General features: G+C 49.2%; 1 protein-coding gene across 6 annotated transcripts; it reads right to left on the bottom strand.

Annotated features, from left to right (window-relative positions):
- Positions 1–12,912: 12,912 nt before the first annotated feature.
- PNCK (pregnancy up-regulated nonubiquitous CaM kinase) lies at positions 12,913–16,541 on the bottom strand. Of its 6 annotated transcripts, none has more exons than XM_027534693.1 (12): positions 16,467–16,541; positions 15,684–15,753; positions 15,403–15,534; positions 15,130–15,204; positions 14,888–15,026; positions 14,639–14,762; positions 14,396–14,471; positions 14,188–14,300; positions 14,007–14,085; positions 13,841–13,928; positions 13,544–13,688; positions 12,913–13,227 (listed from the first exon to the last, which is right to left on the bottom strand). In XM_027534693.1, the coding sequence occupies exons 2-11, from the start codon at positions 15,749–15,751 to the stop codon at positions 13,551–13,553; spliced, it is 1,032 nt and encodes a 343-aa protein (XP_027390494.1). In that variant the 5' UTR covers positions 15,752–15,753; positions 16,467–16,541; the 3' UTR covers positions 12,913–13,227; positions 13,544–13,550. The 6 variants fall into 6 exon arrangements, with proteins under 6 accessions (XP_027390494.1, XP_027390497.1, XP_027390496.1 ...); XM_027534696.1 differs by having other exon boundaries at positions 15,674–15,753; positions 16,467–16,539; XM_027534695.1 differs by lacking the exon at positions 16,467–16,541 and adding an exon at positions 16,182–16,457 and having other exon boundaries at positions 15,674–15,753.
- Positions 16,542–24,658: the final 8,117 nt, after the last annotated feature.

Here is a 24,658-nt window from a genome sequence, read left to right as displayed (position 1 = left end):
ATAAAGCTGGACAAAGCTGACAAATACCTTTATGATCTAGAACTTAACCAAAGGTATATAATAAAATGAGAAGTTGAACTGTGGGAATCTGTGGCATTCTGGCCTAGAGTTGCTCCCATCCTTCCCAGCTCAGTTTGTCATGGAGGTTCTACCAGTACAAGGCAGCTCAAGAAAACCAGCAGCTTCTCTGCCTAGGTTTGAAGGGGGCTAAGTCAATTTGGTGGGGAATATCCACACCCAGGGACATTGTCAATGGAAATAAACTTCTCGGGGGAAGACCAACAGGGAAGGGCCAACAACTCAGCTCTACTAGACAGGTTGTGAATGTGGTTGGGGCAAGCGTGTTCCTGACTAGTTGGAGAATGGAGAGGTCCCAATCTAATCATGTTTCCTGACTACACTGAGGCTATACACATGTATGTAGGAGATTCAAAGGCGTCAGGGGAAAGAAAACCCTGGGAAGGCCTGAAAATAACCTGAACGTTGAAAGAACTCCCCTGCCCACACACAGATACATCAGAGCACACAAGCCTTAGTGGCCTGAGATCTTTCAACATAGTTTCTGACTAATCATTGACTGGCCACTAAGCTGGACAGATATGCGGCAGCCCCTAGGAAACCAGGCTTACATTTTAAACTGTTTTTTTTTTAATTCAACAGAGACACCACTGACTGCAGCTGGGGGTGGGAGACAGTACAGTTTCACAGACTTAGTGCAAAAAAGTTACACAACAAAGAAACAAGTACACACACACACACACACACTGAAAACTACTTCTAGGGGTAAAGGGAATATCATAATCCAGAGTTGATAGAAACTATATTCCAAATCCTGAAAGATGATGCTGTGAAAGTACTGCACTCAATATGCCAGCAAATTTGGAAAACTCTGCAGTGGCCACAGGACTGGAAAAGGTCAGTTTTCATTCCAATCCCAAAGAAAGGCAATGCCAAAGAATGCTCAAACTACCGCACAGTTGCACTCATCTCACACGCTAGTAAAGTAATGCTCAAAATTCTCCAAGCCAGGCTTCAGCAATATGTGAACTGTGAACTTCCAGATGTTCAAGCTGGTTTTAGAAAAGGCAGAGGAACCAGAGATCAAATTGCCAACATCTGCTGGATCATGAAAAAAGCAAGAGAGTTCCAGAAAAACATCTATTTCTGCTTTATTGACTATGCCAAAGCCTTTGACTGTGTGGATCACAATAAACTGTGGAAAATTGTGAAAGAGATGGGAATACCAGACCACCTGATCTGCCTCTTGAGAAATCTGTATGCAGGTCAGGAAGCAACAGTTAGAACTGGACATGGAACAACATACTGGTTCCAAATAGGAAAAGGAGTTCGTCAAGGCTGTATATTGTCACCCTGTTTATTTAACTTATATGCAGAGTACATCATGAGAAAAGCTGGACTGGAAGAAACACAAAGTGGAATCAAGATTGCCGGGAGAAATATCAATAACCTCAGATATGCAGATGACACCACCCTTATGGCAGAAAGTGAAGAGGAACTAAAAAGCCTCTTGATGAAGGTGAAAGTGGAGAGTGAAAAAGTTGGCTTAAAGCTCAACATTCAGAAAATAAAGATCATGGCATCCGGTCCCACCACTTCATGGGAAATAGATGGGGAAACAGTGGAAACAGTGTCAGACTTTATTTTTCTGGGCTCCAAAATCACTGCAGATGGTAACTGCAGCCATGAAATTAAAAGACATTTACTCCTTGGAAGGAAAGTTATGACCAACCTAGATAGCATTTTCAAAAGCAGAGACATTACTTTGCCAATAAAGATTCGTCTATTCAAGGCTGTGTTTTTCCTGTGGTCATGTATGGATGTGAGAGTTGGTCTGTGAAGAAGGCTGAGCACCAAAGAATTGATGCTTTTGAACTGTGGTGTTGGAGAAGACTCTTGAGAGTCCCTTGGACTGCAAGGAGATCCAACCAGTCCATTCTGAAGAAGATCAGCCCTGGGATTTCTTTGGAAGGAATGAAGCTAAAGCTGAAACTCCAGTACTTTGGCCACCTCATGTGAAGAGTTGACTCATTGGAAAAGACTCTGATGCTGGGAGGGATTGGGGGCAGGAGGAGAAGGGGACGACAGAGGATGAGATGGCTGGATGGCATCACTGACTCGATGGACGTGAGTCTCAGTGAACTCCAGGAGTTGGTGATGGACAGGGAGGCCTGGTGTGCTGCAATTCATGGGGTTGCAAAGAGTCGGACATGACTGAGCGACTGATCTGATCCGATCTGATCTGATTGTCTAAAATGTTCAATTTGGGGGGACCTCCTTGTTGTCCAGTGGCTAAGTCTCCACACTCCCAATGCTGGGGTCTCAGGCTCCATCCCTAGTCAGAGAATTAGATCACACGTGCCACAACTATAGATCCCACATGCCACAATTAAGACCCAGCACAGCCAAAGAAATAAATATTTGTTTAAAAGTTCAATTTTCAACAAAAGAATTGTATAACATGCAAAGAAACAATAAAGTATGATCCACATTAGGGAAAGAAGTCAGCAGAAACTGTCTCTGAGTGTTTCCAAATGCTAGAATTGGCAGATGATAACTTCAAAGCACATATTATAAATAGGTTCAAAGTACTAAAGGAAGCCATGTTTAAAGAGTTAAAGGAAAGTATGATGACAACAACAAATCAACAAATAGAGAGTCTCAATATGGATACACAAATTAAGAAATGATAACTAAATGAAAATAGCTTTAAATAGTGCAATAATTGAAATGACAACTTCTTTAGAAGTATTCAAGAGTAGGTTCAAGATGTCATAAGAAATTACTACTGACCTTGAAAATAGATCAACAATATTAATATACACTATACAATCTGGAGAATGGAGAGAAAAATGATAGCACTTCAGACACCTCTGGAACAATATGAAACATTCTAAAATATGTGTATTGGGGGGTTTTGAAGAACAAGGTCAGAATAAGTATTTGAAGAAACAAGACCAAAACTTCCAATATTTTATGAGAAACATTAATCAGATCCAAGAAGTTCAATGAACCCCAAATAAGATAAAGAGATAGTCATAGACACTTTGCAGTCAAACTGTTGAAAGCCAAAGATAGACAATTTTGAAAGGAATAGGAGAAAAATGACCCATGTAGAAGAAAACCATAATAAAATTAACAGTTAACTACTCATCAGAAATAATGGAGGCCAAAAGACAGTGAAGTGACATAATCAAAGAGTTGAAAGAAAAGAAGAGTATCCATCAAAAATTCTGTATCTAGCAAAACTATACCTCAAAAAATTGAAGGTTAAAAAAAGACATTTCCTGGTAAACAAAGACTGGGAGAATTCATTGCTACTATACTTCTTTTGGAGAAGGCAATGGCACCCCACTCCAGTACTCTTGCCTGGAAAATCCCATGGACAGAGGAGCCTGGTAGGCTGCAGTCCATGGGGTCCCTAGGAGTCGGACACAACTGAGTGACTTCACTTTCACTTTTCACTTTCATGCATTGGAGAAGGAAATGGCAACCCACTCCAGTGTTCTTGCCTGGAGAATCCCAGGGACAGGAGAGCCTGGTGGGCTGCCGTCTCTGGGATCGCACAGAGTCAGACATGACTGAAGCGACTTAGCAGCATACTTCTTTACAAGAAATACTAAAAAAAAGTCCTTCAGGCTGACACCAGTTAGTAAGTTGAATTCATAAGAAGAAATGAAGAGGAGCCAAAATGATTAAAATCTGGGTTAATACAAATGTCTCTCCTAACTTTCTTCTCCTAACTTCTTCAAAAAAAAGTAAGATTGTATTGTATTGCTTTATAGCAATAGCTATAACACTGTCATGTTAAGTTCCTATGATAATCTATATAGATGTAATATATATATGACATTAATAACACAAAAGAGGAAGGCAGGAATGGAGCTATGTTAGAGAAAAGTCTCTACATTTTACCCAAATTAAATGAGTGTTAATATGAAGTAGATTATAATTACTTAAGATATATATTGTAAAATAGTTAAAAATCAGCAGAAGAAAAAAAGGTTCACTAAAAAACATTTAACACAAAAGAAGGCAGTCTAGGAGGAAGAGAGCAACAAAAAGACAGAAGATACAGAGAAACCAATAGCAAAATGGCGAATGTAAATTCGGCCATATCAATCACTACATTAAATATTCATGGTCTAAACATCCCAATCAAAAATCAGAGAGTCAAGAAAACAAGATTCAACTATTGAATATATATTGTTTACAAGAGGAATTTAGAGCTTTAAATGCCTATACCAACAACAACAACAAAAAAGTCTCAAATCAATGGCCAAATGATAAATCTTAATAAACAAGAAAAAGAAAAGCAAACTAAATCTGAAACAAGCAGAGGTAAGATAAGTGCAGAAATGAATTAGAAAATCGGAAAACTACAGAAAATCAGTGAAAACAAAAGTTGGTTTTTTGAAAAGACCAACACAGTTGATCTTACCTAGACTGATCAAAAAAAAAGATTACCTCGGACTCAGTGCTTTCACTGCCATAGGCTCAGGTTCAGTCCCTGGTTGGGGAACCTAGACTACGCAATGAGCAAAAAAAAAATAGGTTACCAAGGTCTAGAATGAAAAGAGGAACATTACTACTGAACTAAAAAATGTTAACGATTATAAGGCAAACGTTATGCCAACAAATTAAGACAATTCGGGTGAAACGGACAAAGACACAAATGATCAAAACTGACTTTAAATGAAATGGAAAATCTCAATAGGCTTATAACAAGCAAATAAGTTGAAATAGTAATTGAAAGTCTTCCCACAAAGAAAATCCAACTCCAGAAATCTTCACTGGTGAATTCTATCAAATAAGGCAACTGAAAATGTATGTCCACACAAAAGCTTGCACAGAAATGATCATAGCAGCATTATTCACAATAGCTAAAAGGTGTAAACAACTTAAATGTCCATCAGTGAATCCGTGGATAAATAGAACATGATCTATCCATACAATGGAACATGTTCAGCTATAAAAATAAATGAAGTACTGATACACGTTGCAACGTGGATGAACTTTGAAATCATTATGCTTAGTGAAATAAGGCAGACACAAAGAGCCACATGTTAGGATTCCATTTATGTAAAATATCTGAAAAGTCAAATCCACAGAGACAGAAAGTAAATCAGTCTTTGCCAGGGGCTGGAGAAGGGGAAGTGGAGAGTTACCACTAACGGGTACAGCATTTTCCTCTGGGGTGATGAAAATGTTCTGGAATTAGATTGTGATGATGTAAACTGTAAATACAGATCTCGTCAATTTCCGATGGGGTTACATCCCAATAAACTCATCATAAGCTGAAAATATCCTAAGTCAAAAATGCACTTAATACACCTAACCTACCATCATAGCTTAGCTTCGACGTGCTCAGAACACTAATATTAGCCTACAATTTGACAAAACCATCTAACACAAAGCTCATTTTATAATAAAGTGTTGAATATCTCATATAAGTGAATACTGAACTGAAAGTGAAAAACAGAATGGCTATCTGGGTACGGAATTTTGATGAGTGTTGCCAGTTGTTTACCCTCATGATCAAGTAGCTGAGTGGGAGCTTCAGATTACTGCCATGGCCCAGCATCATGAGAGGGGATTGCACCACATATTGCTAGCCTGGAAAAACATCAAAATTGAAAATTCAAAGCATGGTTTCTACTAAATGTGTATTGCTTTCGCACCAGCGTAGAAGTCAAAAAATCGTTAAGTCAAACCATTTTAAGTCAGGGACCATCTGTATACTAAAAAAAAACAATAAATTGTACATTTTAAAGGGTGGATTTTATGGTATGTGAATTATATCTCAGTAAAAAAAATTAAGTTTGAAAGAAAAAGAACTTAACAAGATATGCCAGACAAGTATTCACCAAAAGAAAGATACAGTTGCTATGTTACTATCACTGTATAAGTCGACTATAAAGCACAAGCACACAGATGGAGAGAACAAGCATATGGACACCAAGGGGGGAAGGCGTAGGCGGGATGAATCGGGAGACTGGGGTTGACATAGATACACTACTGTGTATAAAATAGGTGACTGATGAGAACCGACTGCTATAGCACGGGGAATTCTACTCAGTGCTCTGTGGTGACCTAAACAGGAGGGAAATCTAAAAATGAGTGGCTATATGTATACGTATACCTGTTCATGTGTAAGTGAACAATGCAGAGAAATAGAGGAAAACAATAGAATGGGAAAGACTAGAGATCTCTCCAAGAAAATTAGAGATACCAAGGAAACATTTCATGTAAAGATGAGCACAATAAAGGACAGAAAAAGTATAGGCCTAACAGAAGCAGACAATATTAAGAAGAGGTGGCAAGAACACACAGAACTGTACAAAAAGGTCTTAATGACCCAGATAACCCTGATGGTGTGATCACTCACCTAGAACCAGACATCCTGGAGTGTGAAGTCAAGTGGGCCTTAGGAAGCATCACTACGAACACAGCTAGTGGAGGTGATAGACCTCCAGCTGAGCTCTTTCAAATCCTAAAAGATGCTGCTGCTAAAGTGCTGCACTCAATATGCCAGCAAATATGGGAAACTCATCAGGGGCCACAGGACTGGAAAAGGTCAGTTTTCAGTCCAATCCCAAAGAAAGGCAATGCCAAAGAATGTTCAAACTACTTCACAGTTGAACTCATCTCACACGCTAGCAAAGTAATGCTCAAAATTCTCCAAGCAAGGCTTCAACAGTACATGAAATGAGAATTTCCAGATGTTCAAGCTGGATTTAGAAAAGGCAGAAGAACCAGAGGTTAAATTGCCAACATCCACTGGATCATAGAAAAAGCAAGAGAATTCCAGAAAAATATCTACTTCTGCTTCACTGACTACATTAAAGCCTTTGACTGTGTGAATCACAACAAACTGTGGAAAATTCTTCAAGAGATGGGAATACCAGACCACCTTACCTGCCTCTTGAGAAAACTGTATGCAGGTCAGGAAGCAACAGTTAGAATCAGACATGGAACAATGGACTGGTTCCAAATTGGGAAAGGAGTACGTCAAGGCTGCATATTGTCACCCTGCTTATTTAACTTATATGCAGAGTACATCATGAGAAACGCTGGACTGGAAGAAGCACAAGCTGAAATCAAGATTGCCAGGAGAAATATCAATAACCTCAGATATGCAGATGACACAACCCGTATGTCTGAAAGCAAAGAGGAACTAAAGAACCTCTTGATAAAAGTGAAAGAGGAGAGTGAAAAAGCTGGCTTAAAACTCAACATTCAAAAAACAAAGATCATGGCATCCGGTCCCATCACTTCATGGCAAATAGATGGAGAAACAATGGAAACAGCGACAGACTTTATTTTTCTGGGCTCCAAAATCACTGCAGATGGTGACTGCATCCACGAAATTAAAAGACGCTTGCTCTTTGGAAGAAAAGCTATGACCAACCTAGACAGCATACTAAAAAGCAGAGATGTTACTTTGCCGAGAAAGGCCTGTGTAGTCAAAGCTATGGTTTTTCCAGTAGTTCTGTACGGATGTGAGAGCTGGACCATAAAGAAGGCTGAATGCTGAAGAATTAATGCTTTTGAGCTGTGGTGTTGGAGAAGACTCTTGAGAGTCCCTTGGACTGAAAGGAGATCCAACCAGTCAATCTTAAAGGAATCAACCCTGAATATTCATTGGAAGAACTGATACTGAAGCTGAAACTCCAATACTTTGGCCACCTGATGCGAAGAACTGACTCATTTGAAAAGACTCTGATCCTGGGAAAGATTGAAAGCAGGAGGAGACGGGGACGACAGAGGATGAGAGGGTTGGATGGCATCACTGACTCGATGGATATGAGTTCGAGCAAGTTCCAGGAGATGGTGAAGGATAGGGAAAACAGCAGTACTACAGTCCATGGGGTCACAGAGTTGGACACGACTGAGCGACTGAACAACAAGCCTCAACTGAGGAAAAAGCAACTGGGCCTCTACTCGGAACATCACATGAGGCAGGCTTGGCTCCCTGGCATGAGGGGAACTATAGAACTCTCAGTGGGGCCTGGGTCGGGGGGTGGAATCTAGAGATGAGATTTTTATATTTATCAAGAGAGATCAGATAGGGTCGAAAAATACTGGAAAACTCTCTTCAAGCAAAAATCTAATCTTGTCACTATCCTACCTACAGCCCTCCAGTGGCTCCACAGTGCCCTCTTGAGCAAGTTCACTTTTTCTGGCCAATCTCTGAACCACTTTTCACAACCACCTTCAAGAAATCAAATCGGGTTATTTGCTTCTTCCTGAAACACTCCATACTCCATGTCTTGCCCACCTGAGGAGACAGGGATGGAGACAAGGATACCTGGGCAGAGCTGGGGTTGGGTAGAGAACATGGCTGCCATGGGCCCACCCAGTGGCTGGCAGGAAAGAGCTAGGCTTCGAGTCCTGACAGAGGGCCTGGCTTGCCCCCTTCACCTCCTCAACTGGTCTGCTTCTCTCCTAGTCTCCCTCACAGAGCCCTGTTCCGTCCACCACTGCCAACCTCCATCTTTCCTGTCCTTCTTCAATTGCCTTGACACAGGCTCCCTCCATTTCTTGCCTTGCCGCCTGACACGGTCCCCCAGAAGTGTCAGCCCTGCCCCACTTCCTAGTAGCCCCTCACAGTGAACCCCAGGGGTTGACCCCACTACCCAGGTTCCTATTTCACAAGGAATTAACTCAGTGAAATAGAGGCACAGAGGATGTTAAAGGCAAGAGAACCACTTGCAAGGCTGAGACTCCAATCCAGGGTGCCCCCCGGCCCAGTGTTCTTCCTCTGTCCTCACACCAACAGTTTGCGCTCACCAAAGGAAAGGTAGAGAAGAGCTCCACCATCTTCTTCTCAGTCCCCATATGGCCTTCCTATTCCCAGGGAGCCATCCTCCTTGCCCAGAGGCCAGCAAGAGGTCAAGCACAAGGTTGTGTGACCTTAGCTCACTTTTATGGCCTCTATGCCTCAGTCGAGAAGCAATAGTTAGAAATGGACATGGAACAACAGACTGGGTCCAAATTGGGAGAGGAGTACGTCAAGGCTGTATATTGTCACCCTACTTATTTAACTTATATACAGAGTATATCATGTGAAATGCCAGGCTGGATGAAGCACAAGATGGAATCAAGATTGCCGGTAGAAATATCAATAACCTCAGATACACAGATGACACCACCCTTATGGCAGAAAGCGAAAAAGAGCTAAAGAGCCTCTTGATGAGAGTGAAAGAAGAGAGTGAAAATTTTGGCTTAAAACTCAACATTCAAAAAACGATAATCATGGCATCCGGTCCCATCACTTCATGGCAAATAGATGAAAAACAATAGAAATAGTGAGAGACTTTATTTTGGGGGCTCCAAAATCACTGCAGATGGTGACTGCAGCCATGAAATGAAAAGATGCTTGCTCCTTGGAAGAAAAGCTATGACCAACCTAGATAGTGTATTAAAAAGCAGAGACATAACTTCGCCAACAAAGGTCCGTCTAGTCAAAGCTATGGTTTTTCCAGTAGCCATGTACGGATATGAGAGTTGGACCATAAAGAAGACTGAGCACCGAAAAACTGATCCTTTTAAACTGTGATGTTGGAGAAGGCTTTTGAGAGCCCTTTGGACTGAAAGGAGATCAAATCAGTCCATCCTAGAGGAAATCAACCCTGAATATTCATTGGAAGGACTGATGCTTAAGCTGACACTCCAATACTTTGGCCACCTGATGCAAAGAACTGACTGGAAAAGACCCTGATGCTGGGAAAGATTGAAGGCAGGAGGAGAAGGGGACAACAGAGGATAAGATTGTTGGATGGCATCACTGACTCGATGGACATGGGTTTGAGCAAGCTCCAGGAGTTGTTGATAGACAGGGAGGCCTGGCGTGCTGCAGTCCATGGGGTCGAAAAGAGTCGGACATGATTGAGTGACTGAACTGAACTGATGCGTTGGTCCACCTGTATTCAAAGTAGGGGATGACTCATGAGAATGACTACCTCATAGTCGAGGCTGGAGTTAATCCAGGTGCCTGGCACACAGTAAGTGCTCAATAAAGACTCGCCACTGAGCTAACTCTTCTGATTAGAGAAGGGTGAGGAATGTGTCTCTTATGTTCTAATTCTATATCCCTTCAGGCAGTGCCAAACCACCATGTTCAAAGCCAATCTCGCTGTCTCTCCCCCAAACCCACCCCAGCTGAACCCCTCTTGGTGAATGGTTCCATGGGCCACCACAGACCTCCTCTCCTTCATTCCCCACCCTCAACCCATCACTGACTTCTAAAGAGCTCCCAGGACCACCGCCCTAGTCTCCAGATACCCAGGGAGGGCCCCTAGGTTGAGCATCCCTGAAACTCCTGACACCCAGGGGTTTGCTCCAGGACAGAGCATGAGACCCACCCTGAGTGGCCCAGAACGAGGGAGACAGCTTCGTCTCATCTCACCCACAGGGGCTCCCCTGTCCATCACCAACTCCAAGGGCTTGCTCAAACTCACATCCATCGAGTCAGTGATGCCATCCAAGCATCTCGTCCTGTGTCGTCCCCTTCTCCTCCTGCCTTCAATCTTTCCCAGCATCAGGGTCTTTTCCAATGAGTCAAATGCCAAATTTGATCATCAAGTGCCAAAGTATTGCAGTGTTAGCTTCAGCATCAGTCTTTCCAGTGAATATTCAGGACTGATTTCCTTTAGGATGGACTGGCCAGTCCTTTGATCCCGACTCCCAACTCACAGAAGCTCAGCACCTGCCCAGCGTGGACAATGGCGCTGTCTGGCTCCCACCCCAACGCTGGCTCATCACTGGCCAGAGGCTTCCCCAGCCTGGCTCCAGTCTGACAGGTCCCTCCAGTAGCAGCCCCAGTGCCTGAGCACCTGCTGTTCCCTGAGCCTGGAAATGCTCCCATGGCCTGGGTGACCCAAAGCTTTCTTTTCACAAACTGCCCCTCAGATGGGAAGGGCTTGGAGGGATGAAGGGAAGGATGCCACCTCTGCCTGACTCGGAAGAAGGCAGGATTTGGGGGAGACGTGGTTCTGAGCAGCTGCCCCAGGTGCTGAAGGATCAACGGGGGTAGGGGGAGGGGGTGGGCTCTTGGGGAACACGTGACCTTGGCGCCACCTACTGGCCGGAAGTCAAATTGCACTGTATCTCCCTGCGGCCTGACTTCCTGGTGGCTCAGATGGTAAAGCATCTGCCTACAATCCGGGAGACCCGGGTTCAATCCCTGGATCGGGAAGATCTCCTGGAGAAGGAAATGGCAACCCACTCCAGTATTCTTGCCTCGAAAATCCCATGGACAGAGGAGCCTGGTAAGCTATAGTCCATGGGGTCACAAAGAGTCGGACATGACTGAGTGACTTCACTTCCCTGCGGCCAGAGCCAGGGCTGACTCTTCAGTGAGGACCAGGGGGCAACCTGGGCTGGGTGTCTCTGAAGGAGTGCCATTCCTTCTGGAAGGCTGGCTCTGGTGTGCCGGCTCAAGCCTCCAGGAGCAGCCAGCGGCTACTCTCTCCTGCGTCTGAGGAAGCCCAGCCCCTCCGCTGCAGGGCCTTCTGTGTAAGAGTGGGCACCCTTGACCCGCGGGCCCAGCGCTTGGCGCACACTAAAGGCCCCATCAATTTGGACGGCAGAATGAGACAGTGTGGGTGTACTGGGGAGACAGTATGAACAACCGAAATGAGGGAAGGAGAGCCAGTGAAGTGGACGTCTGAGGGGGCAGGACAGTTCTTGACAAGGCCCCAAGTGGCAGGCAGGCCAGGTTGCTGGAGGTTAAGAGGCCAAGCTCTGGAGACCTGGCCACAGTCCCTTGGACTGCTGGCAGCTGGTGTGGTGGGACCTCACTGTTTGACTGTTTGACCCTGAGGCCTTGAGCAAACGACAGCCTAAAAGTGCCCGTGGTGACAGAGGATGAAGCTGCCTTCCCCCACAGGACTTGCCCCAGGGCTCAGGGGCCCATAGGTAGATGTATATGGAAGGTAGTGAGTGGGGGGAGGAGAAAGCCAGAGAAGGCACTTGGGGTTTGGGAAGCAGCAGGCAGGCATGCCCTGTTCCAGCCCCACCCCTGAGCACCAGGCCAGCCCTGCTCTGGGGTTTCTCGCTGCCTCCGTTCAGGGCCCAAATGTCAACACGGAGAAGTGTCTTCATCAGGTTCTGCAGTGGCTGGACGGGGCGGAGCTCCAGAGCCCGGCCTTGATAGGTCCAGAGCCTTTCCTAGTGCTGCTCAGGGCGACTCAGGCTGGCACGGGCCGGTGGGGCGAAGGGGTGGCCTGCTGGCCCAGAACTCAGGGTGCTCCCTCTGGCCCGGATGGGGCCAAGGTCCTCAGAGTCTTCCCGTGAGGAGCACAAACAGGGCAAAGGCCCTGTGGAGCCTGGAGCCCAGGTGCACCGAAGCCACGACCCAGCACACGGTGCGGGCCCCAGTGGCGCCCCCTACTGGCCAGGAGCTCCTCCCTCAGCCTTGGATACCGAGGCTGGAGAGCCTTTGCCTGCAAACACAGGGCGTGCACTGTCCGTCCAGGGCCCCAGGAAGCAAGGGAAGGAACGGAGAGGGCAAAAAACGGCCCAAGACTCTAGTTGCCCCTGAGCACAGCCCAGCCCAGCCCTGGAGGCCTGGAGACAGCCCTCGCCGCCTCCCACCCCCGCTGCCAGCAGGAGATGCGCCCATTCTCTCCCAGGGCCCCAGAGCCACATGCAGGCCGACCCCAAGTGGTGGCCCTGCTGGCCTGCTGGGCTGACTCTTGCTGGCACTTTGGAGAGTGAGGACAGGAAGTCCTTGGCCCACCGGGTGCTTGTGTGCGGAAGTTCGGGCAATGATGGACCAAGTCTCACGGCCGTGGACCTGCCTCCTTGATTTCCTTCCCGTGGAAGACACCCAGCCCCTTCCACCCTCGCCCTGCCACCCCTCATCCCTCCTTCCAGCTCACCACTGCCCACTGTTCTGTCTGTCTTTATTGATTTGGGGGAGACTGGGGTGGGTGGGGGGATCTGGAGGGCCACGACATAAGCAGGACCACCCACAGCAAAGCACACAACAGGCACGGGCCAGACATCCCTGGGGCCTGTTGGCTCGTAGCCAGGGTGTGGTGGCAACAGGGGAGGGAAAGTCTGCAAATGCCCCACCCCAGCGCCATGCACCCCACCCAACAGGACTCGAACTCTCCCCACAGCGACCCACCCTGGGCTGGCGGGGTGGGGTGTGTGGAGCTGGGGGCTCTGAGGGTCCATGCGCTCAGCCTGGGCATCTGCCTGGAGGAGAGGGAAAGAGAGAAGCACAGGAAAACGGACACTCAGGAGCCCCCCCCCACCATGGCCTGCCCTGTGCCCCCGGCCCCCAGCCCAGGCTCTCAGCAGAGGTGCCCACTGGGGCCTGGCACTGGGCCCCTCAAGAATCCAGGCCAGCAGCATGGCCTGCCCCCCGCACCTCTCTCTCATCCCCTTCTTGGGGGACCCCGGCTCCCCCGCTACCCCTGTCTGTGCTCTCCACCCTCAGCCCACTGAGCTCTAGGTCACCCGGGGCCTGCCACTTCTGGAGTTCGCCAAGGAGCCATCTCCCAGCATGCACCTGGCTGTCACCACTCGGGGGGCTGGCTGGTCGGAAGGCCCGGGTGGCTGCGGCTCATCACCCTCCGTCCAGAGGCCTCCTCATTCTCCAGGCTCTGCCCCAGCTTGCGGATGTGGCGGAGGAAGGAGGTAGCATTGAATGCGCGCTGCCAGGAGAGAGGGGTGTCAGGCCACCACATCTTGGGCCCAAGACTTGGAGGCCCACAAAGGTCACTGGCCACCCAGACCATCCTCCTGAGGCTGACGGGAGGAGCAGCCAGCCTTGAGCTGATTCCCCCAGGTCCCTGTCCACACTGACCTTCCAGTGATTTCGAGCAAAATTCTTCTGGATCTGCTCACTGACGGAGCCCAGGATGTCCTTGTCAAAAGCTGTATCTCCGGAGATCCTAGAGGGTGGCCGGAGGTCAGTGGCAGTGGGGGTTCTGAAGGTTCCCCCTGGACAGTTCAGCAGAGGTCCCACTCACCAAAGATGCTGTAAGGCCTGCTGGCAGGTGAATCTCTTCTGAGGGTCTCGCTCAAGAAGGTGCCGGATGAAGTCTTTGGCTGAAGCCGGGAAGCCAGGTCAGACCGGGGTCAGCCCCCCATGTCCCCATGGGCCCTCATCCCTACCCACCTCCCTGAGCTCTGGATCAGCCTCAAGTTCACCTGATTCTGAGATGTCATCCCAAAAGGGAGAGTCAAACTCGTAGTTGGCCCTCAGGATCTGGCTGAAGAGTTCAGGGTCGCTCTCGTCGTAGAAGGGGGGGTACCCACACAGCCTGGCGCCCACAGATGAATCAGCCAGCTGTCCAAACCTCCCCAACCCAGCCGGGGGCAGGCAGGCAGAAGAAGAACCTTCCCAGTGGTCACTCACAGGATGTAGGAGATGACACCCAGGGCCCACACATCTACGGCCTTCCCGTAGGGTTTCTGCTCCAAGAGCTCCGGGGCTGGAGGCCAGAGACAGACAGACACACACCCGTGCACACACACATTGTGCCTTCAGTGCGGCCTAGTGGACCCACCGCCTGCCCTGCCCCTGGCACCACAGCACCCACAGCACCCCCTGCCCCCTCCCCCGGCTCCCCGTGGAGCCTGGGGGCACCCCCTCACTCACCCACATAGCCTGGGGTCCCACAGGCGGTGCCTAGCATGTTGCCCGCCTGGATTTTGGAGAGACCGAAGTCAGAGACCATGATCTTGGAGTCCTCGAAGGGGGTGGCGTAGAGGAGGTTTTCAGGCTGTGACGCACAGATGGCAGAAAGAACGGCAGGTCAGCCCCAGTGTGGCTCTGGGAGCTGGGTGCCCTCAGGTTCCCAAGATCCCTGGCACAGGGACACCGGGCAAGCCCCAGGTGGGCAGGCACCTTGAGGTCTCGGTGCACGATGCCCAGGCTGTGCAGGTAGGAGACAGCGCCAAGGACCTGGGCCACCAGGTGGCTAGCATCCTTCTCTGTGTAGGAGCCGCGCTCCATGATTCGATCGAACAGCTCACCCCCTGTCACCCTGAGGAGAGCAGTGACTCAGCGGACCCAGGCCCCACCGGCCCCAGCTTACCACGCAAACCCAGCGCCCCCCACCCCACCCCGCCTGACCCTGCGGTCCTCACAGCTCCATGGCCAGATAGAGGTGTGAAGGGCTCTCGTGGACATCTTCCAGAGCCACAATGTTGGGGTGGCTGACCCTGCAACGGCACAAAGACGTCCCCTGTGGGCCACCACTGGGAAGCCCAGCAACCTCTTTACTTCCTCCCAGCCTGGCCCAGTCCAGCCAGGCAGAGACCAGGCCAGGCCTTTCTTGGGGCCACCAGGGCAGGTGGGGTGGGGGGTGGGGGGATGGTGCTCCAGCCCAGAATACTCCCCAGCCCTGGTGGGGCACACACCTGCGGAGCACCGCGATCTCATTTTCCACCAAGGCCTCCTTGCCTCGAAGAGCCTTCTTGGGGATGCACTTGAGAGCAACAAGGTGTGAGGAGCCACGCTCCTGGGCCAGGACCACTTCAGAGAAAGCGCCCCTGCAGCAGAGAGGCAGGCAGGCAGGGAGGGACAGGACAGGAAAGGACCCCTGAGCTGAAGGAGATGGAGAGGCCCTCTAGGTCCCATAGCACCCCTGCCCCCCCCCCCACGAAGACACACAAATTCCTAGACACACACACACACTCACGAGCCGAGCTTCTCGCGGATCTCATAGACGCTGCTGATATCCTCCGTCTGTTTCTTGAGCAGCAGCATGTCTGGGGGTGCAGGGCGAGGTGGGGAGAGGCTCCCAGGGGCGAGGGGCAGCCCCGGCCCTCAAGCCCAGACTCAGCGGTGCCCCCAGGGCGCCCTCAGAGACAGCCTCAGTCCGGAACCCCGGTCCCGCACACCCTCCCCCAGCCCAGCCCGACCCGGCCCGCCCCTCCCCCACAGTCCGGGTCCACAATCCCAGGTGGACGCCCACCCTCCTCCCCGCTTCCGCGCAGGGCCAGCCCCCGACAGCGATCAGCACCCAGACGCCCCCTCTCCGCCCCCGCACCCCCTAGTCAGCCGCGATCTGCCGCCTTCCAGAAGGCTCCGTGCCCCTTCCCCCCCTCCCCTGGGCCGCCCGCCCCACCACCGTTCCCGCTCACCCCCAGGCCTAGACCTGCCACCCATGGCCCCCCTCCCCCGCGAGGGCTCCGACCTGCCGGAGATGCACCTGCGACCCCCGCGCACAGCGGCCCGCCACGGCCACCCACGCGGCCGCCCAGCGCAGCCCAGCCCCGTGGCGCCTCGTGGCGGGAGGGACTCGGCAGCCCGGGCCTCCCAAGTCCGGAGCTGCGTGGGCCGCGCGCGTGCCGGCCGGGGGCGCGCTGGGCGTGACAGGTGTGCGCGGCGCCGGACACGGCCCGATCCCCTGCGCGCGCCCTGCCTGCGCGCGCCACCTCGCCTGAGCGCGACCCCGCCTGCGCGCGTGCCCATTGCGGACCTGGAGCCCCAGCGAAGCCGCAGAGTCGCCCCTGGGCAGTGGCCGCCGCGCCGAGCCCCGCGCCCGCGCCCCGGCAGTCCCGCCCCCTCCAAGCCTGGCCCTGCGGCCCGCTGGCGGCGGAGCATGAGGCCGCGGCCCTGCAGGGCGCCTTGTAAGGCAATCGGCCCGCGCTGGCCGCCCCCGCCTCCTTCCTTGGTCATTTGTGCGGGTTCCTGCAGGCTCCAGCAACCACCACCCCACCACCCCCGCCGGCAACCAGACGGGGTCGACCCCAGGGCCTTTGCACCACCACCGGCGGCAGCCATGCAGAAGTTTCTTCACCCACATGTTGCCTTTGGCTCTCCGCCTGCCTTCAGGTCTCCCGCTCTACCGTCCTCTCCGCCGACAGGCCGTCCAGGCCGCTTGGCCAAAAACAGCTTCCCGCTCTCGCCCCAGCCTTGCTACTGCCGCCTCTGGCAGCCCTGGCCTGAGCCCACCTGGGCATTCAGGTGGGGACAGCCCCAGCCTCCTTGCTGGGCTCCCCTGCCCTCTGATTACACCCTTACCCTCTCCGACTGGCCCCTTCTTCCCCTCCACCCCGAGCCTCTGGAGCATGCCTTTCCTTGAGATCTGGCCAACCCTGAATTCCAAACCCTGCCGTGGCACTCTGTGTCACTGCAAACCAAAGCAGGAATCCTTAGGGGCCCCAGGGTTTTGCAGGATGGGTCCCTCTCCCCCATCAATGCTCTGGCCATGCTCTACACACTCTGCCCCTTGCTCTAGCAGCTGCAGCCAGCTTCAGCCACACCAGCTTCTTAACTGGTGCTCAAACATGCCACCCAGGCACATGCCCTAGGGCTTCTGCACTGGCCCTTGCCAGCCTCGTGCCTGGAATACTCTTCACTCAGGTATCTGCTTGGCTGGCTACCTCATTCCATCAGGTCTCAACTAGAATGTTGCCTCCTCTGACAGGCCTCAGCTGTCCCCCTCCAACACGTTCTATAGAACGTCACCTTGCCTGCCTTGTCTGAAGAACATATGTCTCAGCAAAGCACCCATTCCCAGAGAGTGTCTCTGCCGACCTGGCCCAGGAGAATCGCTTAGGAAGTTAAGTGCTGGGTGACTGAATTCAATCCTTCGTCTGACAATAAGTAGATTCGGCCCATCCAGTCTCATCTCAGTTCTGGTACTCCTCCCAGGGGGTCCAGGTCCCACCAAGGATGGGGATGACATGTGTCCTGGCTGTTGACAGGAGGGCACCCACACAGGCCAGTGTTGCAGGGTCTTCAAGGAATCTCAGGGTCTGTGAGTATCCCACTGAATCTGTCCTCTAGGGGGTCTGTAGGCCCCTAGTCTGACACAAAGTGTTCAAGAAAGTCCACGGAGCAGGCAAAGGTTTTTAAAACTCTCTCTCAAGACCCCTGGCAGTCCAGTGGTTAAGACTCTGCTCTTCCAGTGCAGGGGCATGGATTCAATCCCTGGTCAGGGGACAAAGATCCCACACGCCATGTGGGCCAAAAGATAAAATTAAAAAATCAAAATCATCTCTGTGTACCTCAACACTTGCACATCCTTTGTTTGAAATAGTGGGGTCTCGGTGCTCTGTGACAACCGAGGGGGTAAGCTGGGATGGGAGGTGGGAGGGAGGTTCAAGAGGGAGGGGGACATATGTATATCTATGGCTGATTCATGTTGATGTATGGCAGAAGCCCACACAACATGGTAAAGCAATTATCCTCCAATTCAAACTACATTTTAAAAACTGGTAGTTGGAGAATGCCCCCTCAGTTTCACTTTCTCAACCGCCTCTCTCAGTTCCCTTGAGAAGGCTCCAGGGGCCTCAGCACTTGGCAGCCTGGTCCCCCCTCCCAACTGCTCTGATCTGTGCACAGGGTTTCCTAGAGTCTCCACCTAAAAGAGCAAAAAATGAGGAATGGAGCCAACAGTGAACCCCATCTCATACTGGCAGAAAGTACTATTTGTTCTTGGACACTTGGACTAATTGACACAGAAACCACGTCTTACTTGCTTGTTTCATAATTACACATCCACATGTCTAATCCACTGCCCCCATGGTCACAGGTCCTAACAAGAAATGTAATTGGTGTTTTGGAGAAGTACGAGGGTGTGTGAATAATAAAAGGTGGCCCGTGTGAAGAAGGACCGCAAAGGAGGGGCAGCGGATGGAAAGGGGAGGCAGGAAGAAAAAGAACCACCTCCAAAGAGCCTGTGGCATGAAAATCACCTGTGGAAATGGAAAAAAGTGATCTCACAGTTTTTGTTTGAAATCTACTATTTACAATACACTGGAAATTATACCCTTCATGACTGTTGAAACATCCATTGAAATACTGTAGATGTCAACTTCACAATACATGTGTGTGTGTTATATGGTGGTGAGTAAAGAGCTTTTCAAAATCTTTTCAGGGGACCCCTTACAGTAAAATGAACTCAAAGTGGATTACAGACCTAAATGTAAAATGGCAAACATCTAGAAGAAAACATAGGAGAAAAATCTGTCTTACCTCGGATTTGATGATGAGTTTGGGGATACAATATGGAAAGCATGGTCCATGAAAGAAAAAATGATGCATTGCACTGTATCAAAATGTGACATGTTTGCTCTGTAGACAACACTGTTAAGACAATGAGAAAAAAAAAGACAGAGGGGGGAGAAGACAAGCCACAGCCTGGGGCAAATCTTTGCAAAAGGTATATCTGATATAGGACTGGTATCCAGAATAGATGTTGCTGTTCAGTCACTAAGTCATGTCCAACTCTTTGGGTCCCCGTGGGTTGCAGCACATCAGGCTTCCTTACCCTTCTCTATCTCCTGGAGTTTTCTCAAACTCATGTCCATTGAGTCAGTGATGCCATCCTCTCATCCTCTGTCGTCCCCTTCTCCTCCTGCCTTGAAGCTTTCCCAGCATCAGGGTCTTTTCCAATGAGTCAGTTCTTCGCATCAGGTGGCCAAAGTATTGGAGTTTCAGCTTCAGCATCAGTCTTTCCAATGAATATTTAGGACTGATTTCCTTTAAGATTGACTAGTTTGATCTCCTTGCAGTCAGTCCAAGGGACTCTCAAAAGTCTTCTCCAACACCAAAGTTCAAAAGCATCCATTCTTTGGCGCTCAGCTTTCCTTATAGTCCAACTCTCACATCCATACGTGACTAGTGTAAAAACTATAGCTTTGACTAGATGGACCTTTGTTGGCAAAGTAATGTCTCTGCTTTTTAATACGCTGTCTAGGTTTGTCGTAGCTTTTCTTCCAAGGAGCGAGCGTCTCTTAATTTCATGGCTGCCGTCACCATCTGCAGTTATTTTGGAGCCCAAGAAAATAAAAATAAAGTCTGTCACTGTTTCCGTTGTTTCCCCATCTATTTGCCAGGAAGTGATGGGACCAGATGCCCTGATCTTCGTTTTTGAATGTTGAGCTTTAAGCCAGCTTTTTCACTCTCCTCTTTCACTTTCATCAAGAGGCTCTTTAGTTCCTCTTCACTTTCTGCCATAAGGGTGGTGTCATCTGCATATCTGAGGCTGTTGATATTTCTCCCAGCAATCTTGATTCCAGCTGGTGCTTCATCCAGTCAGGCATTTCACATGATGTACTCTGCATATAAGCTAAATAAGCAGAGTGACAATATACAGCCTTGACATATTCCTTTCTCGATTTGGAACCAGTCTGTTGTTCCATGTAAGGTTCTAACTATTGCTTCTTGACTTGCATACAGGTTTCTCAAGAGACAGGTTAGGTGGTCTGGTTTTCCCATCTCTGGAAAAATTTTCCACAGTTTGTTGTGATCCACACAGTCAAAGGCTTCCCTGTAGTCAGTGAAGCAGAAGTAGATGTTTTTCTGGAATTCCTTTGCTTTCTCATTGAGTTATGCAAGCCCCTTCGCCATCTCAAGGTTGTGATCCATGAAAGGACCAAAATAGATAAGGAACTCTGAGAATTGAACAGAACACAAGCAACCCAATTTAAAGATAGGCCAAAGATACCTAATCCAGGAAAAAATACAGAGGGCAAATAAGCATATGAAAAGATGTTTCACACCATAGGTCATTCATGCATTGCAAATTCAAACAATAAGACACCACTACATACCGATGATAACGGCCAAAATCCAGACCATGGATAACACCCATAGTGGCATGTAGAGGCTGTAGAGCAACAGGAACTCTGATTCCTGGAGTTTGCAATCTGGAGGGATTGCAAAATGGTGCAGCCACTTTGGAGGACAGCTTGGTGGTGTCTTACCAAACTAAATGTACCATACAATCCTGTAACCACACCACTTTGTATTTTACCCAAAGGAGTAGAGACAAACCAGGCACAGAAAAACCAGCACACAAATGTTCACATCAGCTGTATTCACAATCAGCAAAAACTGGAAGCAGCCAAGATGTACTTTCTTAGGTGAATGGATCAACGCACTGTGGCCCATCCAGTCAATGAAATATGATTCAGTGATAAAGAAGAAAGAGCTATGCAGCCATGAAAAAAAAATGCACAGATATTAAATGCACATTGATAAGCAAAACAAGCCAGTTTGGGAAAGGCTACATACTGTATGATTACTTTTATATGATATTTCAGAAAAAGCAAAGCTACAGGCGGTAATAGATCAGGGATTGCTAGGGGTTTGAGAAGAGGGGTAGGGTTTGACTAGGGGAAGCCCAGGGTGTGTTTAGGGCCATGAAAATACTCTGCGTGATGATGCTGTCACGGTGGATACATGACACCCTGTAGAGAAATGTACAGCAGAAAGAGGGAGGAGGTTGGGAGATCCCAGGAAGTGATCCTCTGGGGCCCAAACACTTTCTGTGCGCCTGTGTCTTTGATTACAGGAAACAGCATTCATTCAGCCTCCATGACCTTCCCTGAGTTCCAGTGCGCAGATTCAAGCAGTTGTTCTTTAGGAGAGGGAGGGGATGTCACACCAGGGAAAAATAAACTGTGCAGAGCAGGCTTGGGGCAAGGTCCTGTTTCCCTATCTATACAGAACAACATATTTGAGCTGTCCTGCAGATTCTGGAAATGACCTCTGGTACACTGCCCACAAAAAATGTAGACCCCAGATCAATTGGACCCGAAGGTTGATAATCTTGATGCTTACTTACCTCACCACCATCAGAAGAAGGTCCACAAGCTGATCCTGCTCTCTTTGAACAATTACTATAAAATTCCTCACTGTCTTCTCCAAGCTGGGACACACAGTTTTGAGGGCAGTAGCCTGCTGTGTCCCCCTTTGCCAGGCAAAGCAATAAAGCTATCCTTTTCTACTTTTGTACTTTGGGATTCCCTGGTGGCTCAGAGGGTAAAGCATTTGCCCGCAATGCCAGGTTTGATCCCTGGGTCGGGAAGATCCCCTGGAGAAGGAAATGGCAACCCACTCCAGTACTCTTGCCTAGAAAATTCCATGGATGGAGGAGCCTGGTGGGCTACAATCCATGGGGTCACAAAGAGTCAGATACGACTGAGTGACTTCACTTTTCTTTCTTTCTTTCTTTCTACTTTACATGAAACTCTGTCTCTGAGACTCGATTCAGCCTCAGAAGGAATGCAGACTGTGACAAAAAGAATCGACACGTATTAGAAATGTACAAAACCACGTCACTGAATAGGGGGTGGGATGGAAAGGAGCTGATCTACGTCACTTTGGAAATGAATGGCATCTGTCAAAAGCAAAAGCAGAAGGGGCGACATATAAGCCGTTGGCTGTAGTTACCAACATTGCTCCTCCTGAAGGTAAGGGTTAATAATTCTGAGCACTCTCTACCTGCCTGCTGGAATTAGTCAATTAAATACATGGAAGGCAAATGCTGGGAGCCAGTGGGAAGACACACACGAGCAAGGGCAGGTGCTAGAAGGATCCACTTAGAATTTCTATTTGTCCTTGACCAGTTAAGGTCCAAGTTACCTACCCTCTTTTGCAAGATGTGCATTTTTTTTTCAGTTTTATGTTATTGTTATTATTATTATTTGGCTGTGCGGGGGTCTTCATTACTGTGTGGGCTTTCCTGTAGTTGCAGTAAACGGAGGCTACTCTCTAGTTGCGGTGTGCAGGCTTCTCATTGCGGTGGCTTCTCTTGTTGCTGAGCACGGGCTCTAGGGGGCGTAGGCTCGGTAATTGCAGCTCACAGGTTCTGCGATCACAGGCTCAGTGGTTGTGGCACATGGGCTTAGTTGTTCCACAGCATGTGGGATCTTCCCAGACCAGGGAGCCAACTCACACTGGCTCACAAATGTCCCCTGCATTTGATTATTTCTGGAGCCACACCTCCGGTCCTGTAAAGACTAGATTTACAAAACAAGAAGATCATTGTTTTGTTTTGTTTTTTACATCAAACAATTGGGTGGCCACCTCAAGGACATTAAAGGACTGACACACCCATTCACCTATACGTTGGCATGTTTCAGTTTCCCTCATTTAGCTTAGGGGAGAAAGCCTCCCCCCAGATTTCTAACAGCTATGCTTAGCTATGATTACAGGGCTTCCCTGGTGGCTCAGATGTTAAAGAGCCTGCCCTCAGTGCAGGAGACCTGCATTCAATCTCTGGGTCAGGAAGATCCCCTGGAGAAGGAAATGGCAACTCACTCCAGTATTCTTGCCTGGAAAATCCTATGGACAGAGGAGCCTAGCGGGCTACAGTCCATGGCGTTGCAAAGAGTCGGACACGACAGAGCGACTAACACATGGTTAGTTTAATCAGACAGGTGGCCTCCCATTTTGGTAACTTGTCTATAAACTATTTGAAGATCTTCTGTGGGCTTAAAAAAAATTCTCTGATGATGGCCCCCAGTTCAGCCTCATATCTGAAGAGACTGGCCAACAGCAGCCTCACGTAGTCCTGTTTCTAAAAGTAGCCTAACAGCAGTAGCTCCACCAAAAATCTCAGCATCACACACAGTGGGGTTCCCTTGAGAATCAACCTGGGGTGGAGGGGAGACCCCCTCTGGCTTAAGACTTAGGCAGGCTCACATGTGCAAGAGCGATCATTTTTCTTGGAGGGTGGCTTCCTCGTAAGGTTCTCCAAATTGGACTCTTGTCTCGAATTTAGTGAACAAGTCCCTTCCCAGCAAGGGGAAGGCACACTCAGGCCTGAGCAGAAACTGACATGTGAAGGTACGACTTCCTAGCAAGCAGCTGAGGGTGGTAGGGGGCTTATTGCTTAGCTTTGGCCATCCATTGAGCCCCATTATCACACATGATCAGAAGGACCAGGGTCCAAGGAAATCAGTTAGCACAGAGTAGGTGGCCCTTGTATCTGATAAGAAAATAACTGTCCTACCTGCCACGTCAAGTGTTACCTGAGGCTCCTCCAGACAAATGACCAGGTTTCCTTGTCGAGCCGGGGAGGGTCCTGGCCAGTCCCACTTCCAGTGGCCCTCTCATTTTCATATCAGGCAGGGACCCAGTGGGCTTTTCCCATGCAGAGGGCATTTATCCTTGCAACGGCCCTCTTTGCTACACTTCGATACTTTCTTGGCAAGACAGTGGCTCTGATCCTGGCTTCTTGAACTCTGCCCACGCCATGGGCTTTTGTAATGGAGGGTAACTCTGAGGTGGTGCAGGGGTCAGGGCTGCCCCCAGTAATTGTGCTTTTCATCCTTATTGTCCCTGAATCTGGTTTGCTTCTTCAACCTTATTGCTATCACTGAATACTCCAAAGGCCAAGTCCATGAGCTGATTCAAGGGGACCTGGGGTCTCCAGACGTCTAGATGAGGAGTCAGGGGGAATGATCTGGAAGACTGTCCCCTCTCAGAATCAGGGGAGATGGGAATTCCCAGAGCTGGACTCATAAGGGGACTCTCCAAAACATCAGTCTCCTGTCAGGGAAGAAGCCACTTTGAAGGGTTGTGAGCCAGCCACGTTTGATAGGAGTTCTTTAGACCTGGATCTTAGATTCAGGACAGGAACCTTTGAACATACGGGGCTCCCTTCCATTTCCCTTTCCTTTGACAAAATAAGTCCAGCTGCAAGATAGGGTTGTAACTCAACGACTCAATTTTCTAGCCAGATCTCTTGGTCCTCTAGTTTGTATTGGAGCCATACAGGATTACAAAAGAAAATTAATTTTTTTCTTAAACCAGTGTCTAAATTTTCCCCAATTAGCTAATATGCATCCTAGCTAAGACTCTTTCAGGGGGTCTACAGTCGCTCCCATTTTGTTTAGGGTATCACGACGACACAGGGGTCTGATGGATTCT

Source organism: Bos indicus x Bos taurus, chromosome X (genome assembly GCF_003369695.1).
Source record: "Bos indicus x Bos taurus breed Angus x Brahman F1 hybrid chromosome X, Bos_hybrid_MaternalHap_v2.0, whole genome shotgun sequence".
NCBI classification, from domain to species: Eukaryota; Metazoa; Chordata; class Mammalia; order Artiodactyla; family Bovidae; genus Bos; species Bos indicus x Bos taurus.
This window is presented reverse-complemented; position numbering and strand designations above follow the sequence as displayed.

Coding starts and splice junctions, on each gene's coding strand:
- PNCK (XM_027534693.1), bottom strand. CDS start 15,751: ATGCTGCTGCTCAAGAAACAGACGGAGGATATCAGCAGCGTCTATGAG. Junction 15,027..15,129: donor CTCTATCTGGCCATGGAGCT/GTGAGGACCGCA, acceptor TGCTCTCCTCAG/GGTGACAGGGGGTGAGCTGT. Junction 14,301..14,395: donor GGTGTCATCTCCTACATCCT/GTGAGTGACCAC, acceptor TGTGGGCGCCAG/GCTGTGTGGGTACCCCCCCT.